The sequence below is a fragment of the Physeter macrocephalus genome, chromosome 2, assembly GCF_002837175.3.
Source record: "Physeter macrocephalus isolate SW-GA chromosome 2, ASM283717v5, whole genome shotgun sequence".
Taxonomy (NCBI): domain Eukaryota; kingdom Metazoa; phylum Chordata; class Mammalia; order Artiodactyla; family Physeteridae; genus Physeter; species Physeter macrocephalus.
Window position 1 is genome coordinate 123,913,818 of NC_041215.1, and position 17,671 is coordinate 123,931,488.

General features: G+C 41.4%; 1 protein-coding gene across 1 annotated transcript in view; it reads left to right on the forward strand.

Annotated features, from left to right (window-relative positions):
- ACSL3 (acyl-CoA synthetase long chain family member 3) overlaps window positions 1–15,939 on the forward strand; it is a 97,080-nt gene extending 81,141 nt beyond the window's left edge. Inside the window, exon 15 of the mRNA XM_028482140.2 lies at window positions 15,661–15,939. Within this exon, the coding sequence (XP_028337941.1) occupies window positions 15,661–15,698 (38 nt within the window). The 3' untranslated portion in view covers window positions 15,699–15,939. The remainder of the gene's footprint in view (window positions 1–15,660) is intronic.
- Window positions 15,940–17,671: the final 1,732 nt, after the last annotated feature.

Consider the following 17,671-nt stretch of genomic DNA (forward strand, 5'->3'; position numbering starts at 1 on the left):
TAAATAGGAAATACAAGAATTGCATATTTGGGGGGCTTTTTTACTTACCGTATTTAAACATGCAAGGGTATGGATGTGAAATTATGTAAATTTCATTCAGATGCTTATGAATCAAATCATTGTTGAACAAAAGATTTGTTGCTGTGTAATTATTGTCTTGTATGCATTTGAGAGAAATAAATATACCCATACTTATGTTTTAAGAAATTGAGACCTTGTGAATATATGCCTGACAGTGTCTTCTTTATATATTTATTTTTTCTTAGAAAAAAAAATTAAGTTTGGTTGGTCCTGCATGAAACAAAATAGCAATAGAGGGTTATGGTTTCATAGTAAAGAAGAAAACACAGCAAGGGTAGCACCAGTGGATCATTCATCTCTAGTAGCTTACCATCAGAATATCCAGAGTCTTCTAGTAGCTGTGGAAACTAGGAAACTAAACTTTTAGAATTGGGAACAATTTTAAAAGTTAAGGTAGAATTTAAAAAAAAAAAAAAGGATGGAAAGTTATTCTTTATTTCATTGACTACATGTACATTGAGTTGTCCGTGTTTATGACGTATCAGTCACGGAAAATTATTCTATCCCACTCTACTTTTAGTCTAGCTGTTTAATGAAATGATCTCATTTCCAAATTAGGGTTATTTTCTTGGATAGTTTGCACTGGGTATGTGTGTCAGCCACTGTCAGTGTCTGTTGGCAGCTTATTAAAAAAGCACCTTATCTTTTCTACCATAACCTTTCTACACTAGGAAATGAAATAATTTAGAATGCTTCTAGTAATAGCATTCTTACTATGATACATGAGAATTTAACTTTATAATGAGGTGAGTTAAGATTTAATTTGCAGGTTTTTAATGTCAGTGTGGAAGTTATTTGTGATTCTAAAAATACTGTATTATATATAGTACGTCTTTTCCTATGTATTGCTTGTCTCTTGTTGTTTGGCTATTATTAAGAGTAATGTTGCACCAATTTAGATAGATGTATTTAGACTAGGATGTACAAAAATCATAGGTACCATGTTCTTCATGTCATATTAGTTATTTTCTTGATTCTCAGTTACTTTAGGCACCAAAAAGGCAAAACAAAACAAAAATACACATATGTGAAAAGGTATGAATGTAGATCTGTGTAGGATAGTGGGAGTGTTGAGGACCTGTAACCCTGTAGTTTTGGGCCATATCATGAACGCGTCGTATTTGGAGGTACTGTAATATGGTGTTTTTTTGTTTTAAACTTTTCTTGTATTCGTGTATATATTTGTATTATGTTTTGAATGCTTTTCTTGTCATAGTTTAAATTTTCACAGAGTTCTGAAAAACTGCCAAGAAGAAGTAAAAATAGGGAAAAGTTAAATGGAACCTCTCTAAAATGTTGTGATCTAAACATTAAAGTCAGCTTGGGTGGACAGAATTTGTTTCTGATGCTTTATCTTTAGAATTATTACTTGCTTTCAAAGGACATTTGGAAAATATTTAGAAAAAACCATTCAGTGCTTCAAAGGAGAGATATCAGTATAACTGTGACTTGAAATAGTGGCAGATGAATATGTAGCTTATCACTGATTCAGCATAAAAGCTGTTTCTTTTCAGAAACATCTAATAAGACTGGCTTAATCTGTACATAGTCCCATTTTTCTCTTTTTTTTTTATAGTTCCTTTCATTCCTAAAATACCAGATGCCAGGTGTCAGATGCCACAGCAGAATATGAAATTAAATAAGTAGAATCCCCTTTCCAATTACTTTCTAATCCAACCCATCTTTAGTGACTTGAAAAATAGTACGTTTTAATGTTATCCTTTCAAAAAAGAAAAAGTTGGTTGATTTGGGGGGCAAAAAAAAAAAAACCACCCAACAACTGTAATTTGATTATAAGAAAAATACTGGTTTAACCAGAAGATACTTGGAGGGAAACTTTCAGGAATTTCACAGTAAATGGCTAAATCTAATTAATACACACATCTGAAAAGAGACTATAGATTCTAAAAGGATGTCTTCTGAGAACTGTTGTTTCCCAGAAGTAAGCTACATGAAGAGTTCTTGAATCTCTCCTGTAAGTGTCTAGCAGTTTACATCAGGTAGATTGGTGGCCACCTCCCCCGCCTCCCCCCGAATCCCCACTCCCCCTGTTGGTATTTCTTAGCTTAAACGTCATTAGAGAGTTCTTACTGACGACAGAACAAAACTGTAAGTGTTAGCTGCTTTTTAATACTACTTTGTTTTTAAGTAATGGATTTGATATCCATGATCTCTAAAGTTTCTGATATGAAAACTCAGTATTTTGTTTTTCCAAAGAAAGAAAAGCTCGCTCCATAAAAGTCAAACTTAATTTGACATTCCTGAAATACTCATTGAAAAAGGAGTTAGGAGAATTGTCTTTCTCGGCCTAGCAATCCCCTTGAAGGGAGACTTTACTGGAGAAGCTCTGTTCCTGATGTGCTTGCTTTGCTAGCGTTCTGTCCTCACTTGCCCTGAGCCCCCTGAGTCCCTCCCTCCCTTGGGCTTTGATGGCACGGGAGCCACACTGTCCGCCAAGTCAGTGGTGATAAGAGGCTTTCTGTGCATAGAACATTCACATAGCTTGAAGTCTTGAATAGAGATGATAAATCAGAATTTGGCATTAAAATTTGTGGGGCAAAGGCAAGGTGGCAGCAATGAAACATCCAAATTTTGTGCCCGCACGGAGTCGTGGCGTCATGGAAGGAAGCGTCCTGTCTCCGAAACCGACCCCTCCCTGCCTTCAGCTGCTGTTCATGTTGGTTTCTGACAAGACCGGGTGTGTGAACCTTTATACTAATGTGAACTTCTTTAAAAGTCGGTCTCTGTATGTAGTCTTGTAACTGTAACAAAACATATGGCAGCTTCAGTGTTTGTTTGGTTTGAATCAGTTTCAAAAGATTGTTGTGCCTAATTTCTGTCATTAACTTTGCTCAGATTATTAAACATAGGTAGCTTAATATTTCTGCCATATCCAATACACCTGTAATTTTAGGATGAGATAGGTAGGTCTCTGTTGTCATGGAAAGATTCTTCGGACATATCCGTGTAAAAACAGCAGGCTATGTACCTGTGTTACCTGATTTTAAGTAATGAAAATACGTTACCTTCAATCTGATTCCCCTCCAGCACTCCTGTCTCAAGATTCCCTTCTCATCGGCCCACGTGGAGGCACGCAGGCTACAAGGGCATGTCTGTTTAGAAACCACCTTTCACCCCAGGGCCTTGACATGGGAATGAGTAGGTGTTCCTTAACTTTTCTGAGCTGATTAAAGTGTTGAAATTATAACGACGGATATGTGTGTCCGCATTTAATGTTATGTGCATTTTTCTAGTCAGTTCGGACTTCTCGAAACACTCTTCAGCAAACCCTTCCGCATCAGTGCCCTTCTTTACTGATGCCTTTGAATACTGTTCACTTTGGTGGGATTCATTCAGGGGCAGCTTCTCCCATTTGGTGGTGGTTCAGGCTGGGCTGGAAAGGAAGAAGGGCGAGAAGGTGCTGATGTATAAAATACCAGACCTAACAGCCCAGCAGTGTGTGCCCTGGAAGCCCCCTGTGTGGGTGCTGAGAGCTGGGCCTCTTGGTCCTGAGACGCCCAGTCCCACCTCGGGCCTCCCGCCCCCTCCCCCGCACCTCCAGGTGAGCCGGGGCACATTCCCCTCCTCTGCTACGTGCTTGGCCTGCCCTGCAAAATAGCCCTCTGCTCAGCTGCAGTGCTGACAACAGTATCGCTTACCTACCTGTCTGGGTTCCAATGATTTCTGCCTCAAGAGGAGTGTGGCAAAACCTCAGGGAGTAAAAAGAAAAAAGTGCCCACAAATGGAGGAAAGACAGCTGTTCTACAGCCACGGTCACAAGTAGCCACCGGAATCTGATTTAAATCTGTTCGCTTGATCAGTAGCTCATCTTTGGAAAGCAAGATGCAGCAGAGGCTGAAAATGTTCTTATGTTTTTTGCCCATTAATTCCACTTCTAGGAGTCTTCTAGAAAATACCCGAGATGTGGATTGAGAGTTCCCGCACAACGACCTTCACTGTGACGTTGTTTACAGTAATACCCAAACAGCTGATATTATATAACATTCATTTGATTGGTTATATAGGCAAGAAAAGTGTCACTGCAACTTCTTTTATCATGAAGATTATTTCATATTTTGCATCATTTGGGGGGGAAGAAAGTGGGAATAAAAATTCAGCAGGCTCTTCTGGTCATAAATCTGTGTGTGTGTTTGTATGCATGTATAAATGTGTGTGTGTGGTGTGTATTTATTGCATAGAGAAGAGCCTGGAAGAAAATGTGCTAACATGGTGTTGGTTTAGGAAGGGTGGCTGACTTATTTTTCTCTTCATACTTTATTAAAAGCTTTTTACAATGGCATTCCTTACTGCTGTCATAAAAATCCAAGCTTATAAGAACAACTAGTTTAAAGCTTTTTTATTTTTCTTACTCTGGCAAAATTAATAATTTTTAAGAAAAAAAAAGCTTGAAATTGTTTCATGTTTTGGTAAAGAACCAGAAACCCTTATATTTTCTAACCTCTTATTTATATTAGTTTCCTAGGGCTGTCATAAAATAGTACCACAGATTGGGTGATTTAAACAAGAGGAATCTATTCTCTCACGTTTCTGGGGGCTAGAAGCCCGAAATCGAGGTATTGGCTGGGCCGGGCTCCCTCTGAGACCTCTAGGAGAATCCTTCCTTGCCTCTTCGTTGCTTTTGGAGGTTTGCATGATCTTTGGTATTCCTTGGTGGGTAGATGCATCTCTCCAATTCTCTGTCTTCACATGGCATTCTCTCCATGTCTTCATCTTCCCTTTGCAAATATCCCTGTGTCTAAATTTCCCCTTTTTATAAGGACTTGGTCATGATTGGGTTAAGGCGCACCCTAATGACCTCATTTTAACCGGACCATCTGCAATGAGTATCTCCAAATAAGGTCACATTCTGAGATTTAGGAGCTAGGACTACGATATATCTTTTTTTTTTTTTGGAGGTTGGGGGAGACACAATTCAGCCCGTAGCTGAATTTGTATATTTTTTGAAAACTTCCTTCAATTTTACTCTTGCTTATCAGTCTTGTTCTGTTTGTTCTGTCTTTATAATGTGATATGTGAGTACCTGCCCCAGTCTTCTACTCTTACATTAAACATTTTTTCCCTTGGTAATTCCTTCCCTGTTCTGAATATCTTTATTTTCATATACTTAGTTTGATTTTCCCCTCTTATTTACTGTTTCATTACTTTATTTGAATTTTACCATAACCAAATACTGTGGAACTTTTGTCCTCCAAGCAGACCTTTTTAAACCCTTCATGTATATCCAATAGATTTGTTACATTCTTCTCCTTCCCCTCTAATGTAGAACTTTATCATTATCAGTTCAGATGGTATATTGTTTTTCAGATCATCCATTTAAATAAGTGTAGGTAGTTTGCTCATCTTTAAAAGCAGCTCCCACAAGAAATGGAAGATCAGAGAGGTGGTACTTTCCTCCGATGTTTTTCCTGAAAGGCAAAAGTTCTCCTCTGCTCTTTGGTTTTGTCTTTGGCTGATATTCTGATTCTGTTTTATGGCACTGGTGTGTTCTTGGCTTGTTTCCTCTCTGCCCCCAGGCCAGCGGCCACCCCTGTGGGATGGTTATTGCCAGTCCTATAAAGACCAGGCCTGTGGCTCCATCCCTACTGTGATACACTTTTTAAAAAAGTTTCATTTGAAAGTAATTCCAGACATAAAACATTGCAAAAATATCATAATAGTTTTTAAAGAATTGCTGATTTAACATAATAGATGAATTTATGCTCATTATAAAATTTCTAGCAATTCAGAAATATAAACTGAAAATAAAAATTCCCCATCTACACAGAGGGTTTTTTTTTTTTTTTTTTTTTTTTTTTCTTCTTCGGTATGCGGGCCTCTCACTGTTGTGGCCTCTCCCGTTGCGGGGCGCGGGCTCCGGACGCACAGGCTCAGCGGCCATGGCTCACGGGCCCAGCCGCTCTGCGGCATGTGGGATCTTCCCGGACCGGGGCACGAACCCGTGTCCCCTGCATCGGCAGGCAGATTCTCAACCACTGCGCCACCAGGGAAGCCCTACACAGAATTTTTAAAGAGCATATTAAAGGCTGAATTATATCCTTCCCCTCAGTTCATGTGTTGAAGCCCTAACGCCCAGTACCTCAGAATGTGACTGGAGACTGGGCCTTTAATGAGGTAATTAAAATGAGGCCTTTAGAGTGGGCCTTAATCCAGTATGGTTGGTGTCCTTATAAGGAGAGATTAGGTCACAGACACACACAGAGGGAAGAACTTGAGACAAGCCAAGGAGAGAGGCTTTAGAAGAAACAACCCTGCCAACACCTTGACCTCAGATGTCCAGCCTCTGGAATTGCGAGAAAGTAGATTTTAGTTGTTTAAGCCCCCCAGTCTGTGGTGTTTGTTTTAGCAGCCCTAGCAAACTAGTACAGAACATAAATGGACCATGGTGTGTGTTCTGGAACTTGCCTTTTTTTCATTGAGGGTACACTGGGCATCTTCCTAGGTCAGTATGCATAGGTTTACCTAATTAATAATGTGATCTTTTTAATGGCTTCATAGTATTCCATAGCATGGATGTATTGTAGAATGTATTTAATCATTCTTTTATTGCTGGGCATTTAGGTTGTTGCAAATTTTACTACTAGGATCAGTGTGACAACAGACAGCCCTTACTGACATTTTTGTGCCTAAGTGGAAACTCATCTGTAGGATAGCTCCCTGATAGTGGACTGGCTAGATCAAACCTTAGAATTTTTGCAAGCTATCCAATTGGTATTTTGTTTTGAATGTATATATCCTAACTCCTCCGGTAAATTTCAGTTCCAGAGATTGTGAGTCCTTTAGTGATTCTTTGTATCCTCCTAGTCTAGTGTAATATGACTTTCTCCTGAAAGATTCTGAATAAGTGTTTGCTACAGTTTTGCTTTCATCAGTTAGCCTTTAATTCAGGCTGAAATGCAGGGAACAAGGGGAAAGATGGTGAGCAACGTGACCCTGGCAGGCCCAGCTCTGTGAGCCGCCATGGACACCGTGTCAGGTTAGGTTTTTTTGGTCCTATATTTCCTCCCTCCCTCCCTCTCTCTCTCCCTTCTTTTTTCCCCGATAACAACTCATAATTTCATATGCCTTTTGAGCCCTTTGTGGAGTTGTTTTGTTCTGCTGTTTCCCAGGAACACACTAGTAATGAGTAACGTAAAACCGAATCCAGTTCCATTAATCAAGGAGAGGCTCACGCAGGTATTTTCTGTAGAACTTAGGCAGCCTTGCTGTCGTGTATCTTGCCTTTCCTCCTCCGCAGCATTTACAGGAAGCAGCAGGGGCTGTGTGGGGATAACTGACGTTGCTGTCTGCCACCGTCTACCACCTGTTCTCCTACCATGAATCAGCAGCCCCGTGACACTGTCCAACACACATGCTGAATGTTCGCCACCTGCCACTTCCCATCTTCCCAAAGTGGCGTGGACACAGAGCCTCTCTCAGACTCAGGGCACTCTGAGCAGCGGCAGGAAAGGCTATTTCCAGAGGTAGAGGGGATGATGGATGCGGACTCACCGTAGCAAGACACCCACGACCACTGGTCATCTCCATGCCCTTGATGTTGAAACTGATTATGGATACGTGAAGAAAAGGGTGGTTCTGGGATTGCAGTGTTGGTAACAAGAATTCCTTTTTGAATTTTATGATCGGTCTCTCTATTCTCCCCCAAGTCCTGTCTTTTTTTTTTTTTTTTTTTTTTTTTGCTTTAAAGATACAGAAAAAATAATTTCAGTTTTATTGGAAAAACCTCTTGAACAGCCGTGCTCTGTGAGACACTCACAATTCTCATGCTTGTGGGTTCTGGAACCCTTGATGTTGAAACTGATTATGGATACGTGAAGAAAAGGGTGGTTCTGGGATTGCAGTGTTGGTAACAAGAATTCCTTTTTGAATTTTATGATCGGTCTCTCTATTCTCCCCCAAGTCCTGTCTTTTTTTTTTTTTTTTTTTTTTTTGCTTTAAAGATACAGAAAAAATAATTTCAGTTTTATTGGAAAAACCTCTTGAACAGCCGTGCTCTGTGAGACACTCACAATTCTCATGCTTGTGGGTTCTGGAATAATAATAATGTAATGATAATTATTACTATTATAGTTAACACTGAGAATTAGCCAAGTAGTTGATGTGTGTTAATCCCCATGACAGAGCCACAAAAACGGGTGTCCTTATTCATCTTGCTTTACAGATGAGGAAGCTGAGACTTAACAGCAGTTACATGAGTAAGTGACAGAGCTGGGTAGGCACTGAGTCAGTCTGACACACATTGCAAACTAGCTTGGTGGACCCTAGACTCCAGACTCTCTTGGTTAATGCTGCCAGGCCTTTCCGAGCTCTCCTGCTGGTCCTGACCTGTTGACTGGCTGTAATAGCTCCACACCTCTCACCCCTGCCTTGTTGGCCCAAGATGCTAACCATATTCTGCCCACGTCGTCTCCCACCCTTGCTTCTCCAGGCCTGCCCCGGTGTCCAGGAGTGGCGCTGACATCTTTCCTGAGCAGTCAGTGAAGTGACAACCACTCAGCTGATGGCTTACTGAGTGCCCCACACTGCGCCAGACGCTTTAGGTAGACGAGGTATAAATCAACACACTGACTGTATGAAAACAGGAAGACTGCTATATCCTTAGAATGGAGTGTTGTTAACTTCGGTTTAGAGTGGATGTCCTAGTTATCCTGTTCCTGACATGCAGGTCATTCTAGTAATTTCTATTTTGGTTTGAATTTGATAATGATAGCCACATTTTCCATTTAAATTTTCCATCCATTGGTTTCCTTTTTCTTCTTCTTTTTTTTTAAACTTTATTGAGGTATACTTTATATGCCATAAAATTTACCCACTTTAAATGTATACTTCAGTGATATTTAGTCAATTTATAGAGTTGGGCAACCATCACCACAGTCCAGTTATAGAGCTTTTTCCTAACCTCGTAAAGATGCCTCATGCCTGTTTACAGCCACTCTGGGGGCTTCTTTTGCTCCCTCCTGCCCCCATCCTGGACTTTAAAATACTTTCTCAAGGAGGGGGTCAGAACTTGCACTGTGGACCTTCTGGGATTTCCGTCTCTGTTGGCACGAGCTGTGGTGTCTGGCATCAGTGCTAAAAGTCTAGCTGGTTCTCTAAACCCTGGTAGCTTCAGACGCTGGCTCCCTCGGGGGGACCTCAGATATCTGCAGCCTCTCCCCTGGCGACTTCACCCAGAGCTTTTCGGTATGGGGACACAGACACCTACTGTCCCCAGCAGGGTCCCTCTCACCTCCCCCCAGACTTTCCATGGGGCTCGTTCACCTTGATGGGGAGATTCTGTGGGACGGAAGAGAGCTGGCATGTCCTTGGGTACTAAGGGCAGCCTTCTCTGGGCCCATGGTCAGCACAGACCTCCCCACTATACCCACCTCTGCTTGGGGAAATGGTGGTGGCGGTGGGTGGGTTTGTTTCCGTGGCTTCTGCTGACTCACGTGGTTGCAACGTCATCTTCCCATGGCCCTCCTTCAGGTTTCGGCAACACTGGGGTGGTTTGCTGCTGTTGAGCAGAGCGCTGGTGAGATGTAAGTGCGTCTTGCACCTCCACTAAGTGACCGCGTGCTGTGCTCCTGTGCAGCCCTAGACCTCTCCTCTCTGCCCCGCTTCATGCATTTGTTCGCAAAAGTTGCCAAGGAGATGTGCCTCATGGGAACTGTGGACTGAGAGCCTCACACCAGGAAGTGCAGAGCTATGTAGAATATGAATCTTTGCTGTAACTGGGAGCTTTGTCCCCAGCAATCCCTTCACCCTTGTTTGGGTATTTCACACACCAGTGTTCCATGTAGTACACAATCCTTAGGTTGAGAAAAATTGAGGCTCAGAGACATTAAGTAAACTGGACATGGTCACACAGCAGAGATACACACAAACTAGGTCTGTCTAAAGACTGAGGAGGGACAGGTGCAAGGAAGAAATCTTGTACCCAACACCAGGGACATAGATTAAAATGAAGGAACAATCCTATGATGGACTATTATGCAGTTATTTAAATTCCTCTGTTTAAAAGTATTTAATTGAGCAACAGAGGCAGTTAGAAGCTATGGACAAAATGGAGCTTGTGAATATGCAGAGTGAAAAGCCCAGCGTGAGATGGTGTAACATGCTCACTCCACAAAGCAGTGCACGTTATAAGAGCACAAACAAAAAGGAGAACGGGGATAAAGCGAATGAATAAAAAAGGAACTGTTGACAAATATAATATAGACTCTGTGAAGCACGACACCCCTCTGGCACCATTCCCCTTAACATTTCCAGGTCTCTGGCTTCTCCTGTGTGGGTGAATCCTCCTCTAGCCAGCCCTTTAAACAGAAAGGGTTCATCAGGTTCAGCCCCAAGCCCTCTTCTCTCCCCAGGTGATCTCTTTCAAGCCCAAAGCTTCATAGCCAAAACACGCTGGTAACCCACGCATTGCTGTCTCCAGCTCTGTCTTCTCTGAGTGCCAATCCGGTGTCTCTGTTTGCCGAACATCTCTACTTAGATGTCCCAAAGCGCCTCTAAATTAACTGCGTAATAATCCTGTCCGTAAAAGCAAGCTTGGTCCTTTCAGCATGCTCTGTCTTAGTGAATGCAATCATTTATCCATCTAGCTACGACCTGGGTGCCATCTTGGACTCCTCCCTTGCACTTATTTCCGGTAGCCAACCAGGCACCAGCTCCTGTGTATCATGCCTTCTGAATCTCTCTTGAATGGTCCGTGTCTCCACCTCTACCACCACCACCACTGTAGTGCAGTCTGTCATCAACACCCACCTCGATTGTGAAAACAGCCTACTCACTGGTCTTTCTGTGTTCATTTTCTATATTCCTGATTTTTCCCATGCTGCTACCAGGTTGATCTTTCCAAAACATAAATCTAATTATGCCTTAAAAAGAAAGTCTTATTGAGATATAATTCACATACCATACAATTTACCCATCTCAAGTAAAAATTCATGCTTTTTAATATATTCACAGTCATCAACACCCACCTCGATTGTGAAAACAGCCTACTCACTGGTCTTTCTGTGTTCATTTTCTATATTCCTGATTTTTCCCATGCTGCTACCAGGTTGATCTTTCCAAAACATAAATCTAATTATGCCTTAAGAAGAAAGTCTTATTGAGATATAATTCACATACCATACAATTTACCCATCTCAAGTATAAAATTCATGCTTTTTAATATATTCACAGTGTAGTGCAAACATTGCCACAATCCAATTTTAAGAATATTTCCATCACCCCAAAAAGAAACTACATATCTATTAGCAGTGACCTTCCATTACCGTATATTCCCAGGCCTAGGCAAACACTAGTACTGTACTTTCTGTCTCTATGGATTTCCCTATTCTGGACATTTTCTGTAAATACAATCATACAGTATGCGGTGCTTTGGGACTGGCTTCTTTTACTTAGCATGATGTTTTCAAGGTTCATCCATGTTGTAGCATGTGTCAGCCCCAGTTGAATGAAGGAATGATGGACTTGGGGCCTGAGGATATCGTGGGTGAATTCTACTCTAACACCAACCAGCTGTGTGATACAGTTGTCCCTCAGTATCTTTGGGGATTGGTTCCAAGAGCCCCTCAGATATCAAAATCCGCGGATGTTCAAGTCCCTTGTATAAAATGGCGTGGAGTTTTCATATAACCTATGCACATCCTCCTGTATGCTTCGTCATCTCTTGATTACTTATAATACCTAATACAGTTGCTGGCACATAGCAGATTCAAGTTTTCACCTTTGGAGCTTTCTGGAATTTTTTTTTTCGAATATTTTCCATTGGTAGTTGGTTGAATCTGTGGATGTGGGACCCATGGATACAAAGGGCTGACTGTACATCACTTCTCTCTCCCAGGCTAAGTGTTCTGATCCATAAATGAAAGCTGTGAACTGGTTGTGATGATTCCACTGGCTACAGTATAATGGGCTTAGACTAGTACCTGGGGCTGCTGATGCTAGAGAAATGGTTGTTGAATCTGAATCTGTGCAGTTTCCATGGGCACAAACCATCCTCTTTCCTGGTCTAAACTCTTACTCACAGGGCTTTGTAACTGGCACTCTCTACTTCTCCATTAGTCAGAATCCTTCACATCCTTCCAGGCTGACCTGAAAACTCCCCTCCTTTGTGACAGCTTTCCTTACTAGCTGAACCCTTAGTGATCAGTCACACCTCTGACTTCTCACTGTCTTGTATCATTTCTTTGATAATTTCTTCTTCTCCTGTGTTCTCTGTTTCTCTTTTTCTAGAAGTCTTGTTAGTCTGATATTGGATCCATGGATTGGTCTTCTAGGTCTGTTATCTTTTCTATCATCTTTTTTTATCTCTTGTGTTTTGGACCTGATTTTTGGGACATCATCTTGGTTTTATTTTCCAATTCTTGTGATGAATTTTTCTGTTTGTAGTCGTTAAAATTTTTTCAATAGTTCTTATTTTTGTCACAATTTTCCTTACTTTCTTTAGCATCCTATTTTTATTTTATGGTGCAATTACTGATTAGAGTTTTCTTTTTTTGAGTTCTCATCTACAACTCATTTTTCTTTAAATTTGTTGGAGTCATTAAAAAAATAAAGGTCTCTATGCTGAATGGCTGGTCATACTTGCGTTCATTCAAATTAAAGTGTGAGGCAATAAAAATGTCCTGTATGTGGGCAGGACCTTTCAACTGGAGGGCTTTGGAGTTTGAGAGCATCCTGAATGCCAGAATGCAGAGATGTTTCCAGTGGGGCCGTTTGATTTGTTTTGAGGAGAACTCTCTGATGATTACACTGGAGAACTGGGTGGGTGTGGATGCTGTCTGGCTTCCAGGTGTTTAAAGTGAGTGCAGTGGGGCAATGCAGCTGCTTCTTGTTCACAACTTCATTTCACTGTATTCATCATTCCTGTTGTTTCTGAGTTCTGAAACTCACCAGGGTTTGGCAGAATAGACAAGTTTCTTTTCTGGAATGTATTCCCTTCCACACAGGCTGTGTGAATTCCCTTCACTCCAGGCTGTGATTTCCTCTTATTTTCATTTTAACATGCCTTCAGCCATCCTCTATCTTCCAGACATGTGTTGAATTTTCATTAACCACCTCCTCTCTCTAATTTTCTTTGCTGTTGTTGGATTTATGTCCACTTAAATTTTCTGGCTACCATTTTAATATGAACTCAGGAGTGGGAAGGAGTTAAACATATTCAACTTTCCATCTAGAACTTTCTATACTACTTATTTAATTAACTATTCAAATCAAGAAAGTTTTCTGCTTATGAGACTGGATTGTTGGGGATCATGTTTATTCTTTATTTCATGAAGTCTAGCTCAATTTCTTCTATGTGGGTGCTCAATTGATGTTTCTCAATCGAGCTTTAACATTTAAGCTTCACCACTTTACTTCCTGTTTCATGTTTTTATCTGTCCTCACAAGTGCGATTTCTCCTAAGATGAACTCACATCTGGAGAGCCATTTGCATCTCCATTTTATGGCCTTTTCTATTTTTTGTCTTGACTATGCACTTCTGCAGGATTTGAAAGAGATGAGAAAATATGGTGAGTACCCTAGGTGGAGAGATTCATATTCTATAACTCGTCTTCAAAGTGATAGTCCTCTTGGCTTACTTTCCTTCCAGGGAAAAGCATAACCTGGGCATTTTATCCCTTATCTCTTGCTTGTTTTGGCTCACTAGGAAGAGTAGATTATTTCCTCTTGTAAGTGCCAGAGTTCTCTGAGTTGGGGGCCGCCTTTCCCTCCTTCCCCACGGCTCTGAACGTGGGCGTGCACACATCCATGCCCCCCCTCCCCACATACCCTAGTATACGCTGGACATTTTTCCCCTCAAAAGAAAACCAAATTGGTACTCTCATCTTATCCAAGTAAAAATCATCAAGCGGAGCAGCATGACATGGTCCTTAAATCCCATAGGTCATATTTTTGGCAAATAGCTGTGTCCTGTAACTGTCATTCCCATAATGTCCAGCTTACTCATCATCGAATGCATGACATTTTCTTGGTCTTGGAATGTTCCATCTCAATTAATATTGGAGGAAAAAAAGTCATTCTTCTACATCGTACGTGGAAGAAAAGTACATCATGGGGGTTTCCCTGGTGGCGCAGTGGATGAGAATCCGCCTGCCAGTGCAGGGGACACAGGTTCGATCCCTGGTCTGGGAAGATCCCACATGCCGCAGAGCAACTAAGCCCGCGAGCCACAACTACTGAGCTATGCACCGCAACTACTGAGCCCGTGTGCTGCAACTACTGAAGCCCGCGCACCTAGAGCCCCTGCTCTGCAGCAAGAGAAGCCACCGCAATGAGGAGCCCACGCACTACAACGAAGACCCAACGCAGCCAAAAAAAAAAAAAAATATATATATATATATATATATATATATACATCATGGAGACTTTTCTCATCGAACTATAGAAGAGAAATTGGTGCCCTGCTGGGGTCTCCCAGGGGAGATGACTGGTCCAGCTCAGGAGGAAAGCTGGAAGATTCATGTATTGTGTACTTGGAAAAATTCATTAGGATGTTTTTTCTTTTTGTGCTTCAGTAATTAATAAAACCACCCCAATTAATTCACAACATGTATTCAACACAGAATAAAATTTTATTTGCACAGAATAAAATTTAACAAATCCATAATCCAACCCATTTGGAATTAGACAATATAAGAAAGAACATTGATTTTTGGGGACTAAGAAAGACATGACTTTGAATAGTAACTCAGCACCATCTTCTTGCTTTCTATCTTTCTATCTATTTACTATTGTGGTAAAATAATATTAAATTTACCATTTTAACCATTTTTAAGTGTGCAATTCACACATTCACAATGTTGCGCAACTATTACCACCTTCCATTTACAGAAGTTTTTCATTATCCCAAACTGAAACTGTGCCCATTAATACTAATTCCCCATTTCTCCCTCCTCCCCTTCTAGTAAACACTGTTCAACTTTTTGTCTCTATGAATTGAATTTGCCTATTCTAGGTACCTCATTTAAATAGACTAATTTACAAATTAGTAAATTACAAATATTGTAATAGTACAATATTTGTCCTTTTGTGTTCGTCTCTTTTCGCTCAGTGTAGTGCTTTCAAGGGTCATCCATGTTGTAACGTGTCAGAATTTCATTCCTTTAAAAAGCTGGATCCACTGTACTTACAGACCACATTTTGTTTATTCATTCATCTGTTTATGGGTATTTGGGTTGTTCCCATCTTTTGTTTATGGTGACTAATGCTGCTTTGAATATTGGTGTAGAAATATCTGAGTTCCTGCTTTCATTTCTTTGGGGTGTACCCCCAGAATTAGCATTGTGGGACCATAGGGTAATTCTATGCTTAAGGCTTTAAGGAATCATCACAATTTTCCACAGCATCAGTATCATTTTACAGATGAGGAAAATGAGGCTTGGAGAGGTTACCTTACTAGCCCAAGGTCACATAGCTGGCCTTTAAAGAGAGTTATTAATTTAGATAAATAAGTGTGTGATATGTATAGAGCTTGCCATAAATAGGCTGTCCATAAATGTATATTCTCTTCCCTTCTCCTTAGTTTACATTTACTTAAGACTCCACACTCTTTCGTTTTCTTTACAGATCTCACAGAAACAAACCAACCCCTGCATCTTGGCTAAAGTGATTCGAGAGGCTTCTCATGTTTCAGAAGTGCCAGCTCCTTTCAAGCAACTCATGTACTAATTACAAACCACCCATCTGTGTCCCTAGCCTTTTCTCAGACTTTGGTGACTGTAGTTAATTTGTAGTTTGTGGTTCTTGAGAGTAATAGAATTGCTTTATAAATTATTTTAATGTCGAATTTTCAGAAATGAAGATTGATCTGCCCCCTTTCCCCTGCCTAGTCCCAAACACAAAGGTTGGAAGTAGTGAGATCACTCTGTGTGTAGGTAGGCTGAACATAAAGCAAAGAGTAGGGTGTGTGAAGTTGAATTTGGGGGCTCTGTGGACCTTTCTTTGTCACAGGCTCTGCCCCTTGCTGTCTACCTTTAGACTTTGTCTTCTGGGTGACAAGTGACCTTCCTTCTCTGTCCTCACTCTTTAATACCTGCCTGTAGGTTGTCTATCGGACATTTAAGTTGGTATGATTGGAAATCAAGCTGCACTTCTCCCAGGATGATTTACATCTAAAGCCTGAGTTCTGATAGTGAAATAAAAGCGTATTATAGAACTCCCAACAGGCTGGTGGGTGCTGAATTTTGGAAACTGGGGCTGAGATGGCCTTCCACGATGACAAGGAAAGCGTGCCTCGTAGGAGAGCAGCTTTGGATATGAAACATTGACATTACCTGCAGTATTTCCTGACTTAAGGACTAGAATTGGGTGAAGCTGCTAAGTAGAAGAACAGTTTGGGAGAAGTCAAAACCTCAAGCACCCTCAGTTCTCTCCTTTTTGGGCCAGGAGGAAATTGATTTCTTTCCTGAAAGAGTGAGATCACCAATCTAAAGCACTCCCAGTCATGGAGGAGTTTGGGACGTCAGGAAGGTGAGGAGAAGGAGGAGTTTTATTGCTTTGGGGGTGGAGAGGAGAGCAGTAAACAGAAGCAGCATTTCACACACGCTGGGACACAGGAAGACCGGTTCGGAGGTGTAGTTCCGAGTCCGTCAACAAGATGGTGCAGGAACTCCGCTCTCAGTCTCTCCTCTGAGGCATGATCTGTAGTCTCAGCCAGACTCCTGGTAGATTGATAAAATGGTTAGAAGGCACGATGAAGCCTTCACTGTGGCGAAGATACCTTTCGACGTTTTAAGCATTCAGATTGAATATTCAATTAGAAATGGATCGAGTTCCTAATAAAGTAAATGAAATTACGAATGTGTACAAGAGCTCCTTGTACGGTGCCTGCCTATACGAGGGATTAATGTCAGGGAGAAGCAAAAAGAGACATGGGCAAGATGCTGGGTGGGGATGATGCAAAGCATCTCACGTTTCCAGAGAATCTTGAAGTCTAACTGGGGATTCGTTCCTTTGTCACACTGGGCATTTACTGCAGACAGCACTACTCGGGGTGCTGTGCAGACAGCAATGAAAAAAGATCCCCAGCCTGTAGAGAGCTTGCATCCTATTGGGAGGATTAGACAAGTTAGATAAGAAAAATATGGTGATATGCACTATGGGAAAAGTATTAAAACCGACGAGGGGAGGTGGAGGGCTACAATTTAAAATCATGTGACCTCTCTGAGACGGTGACATTTCGGTAAGTCCTGAAAGATTGATGGGGCAAGCCGTGGGGATTTTAGGGGAAGAGCATTCTAGGCAGAGGGCACAGCAAAGGCAAAGGTCCTGAAGTGGGAATGTATTTGGCTGGCCAGTGTGGTTGCAGAGGCAAGGAGGAAGATCAGTAAGATATGAGTCAGAGAGACGCTGCTGGGGGTAGGTAGGGGATTTTGTAACAGTTGGATCGTGTGAAAACATGTAAGAATTATACGAACTTTGGCTTTTATCTTGGCATGGATTGGAGCCATTGAAGATTCTGAATATAGAAGTGACATGATCTGATTCTTTTTTTTTTTTTTTTTATTTTGCTGTACGCGGGCCTCTCACTGTTGTGGCCTCTCCCGCTGCGGAGCACAGGCTCCGGACGCACAGGCTC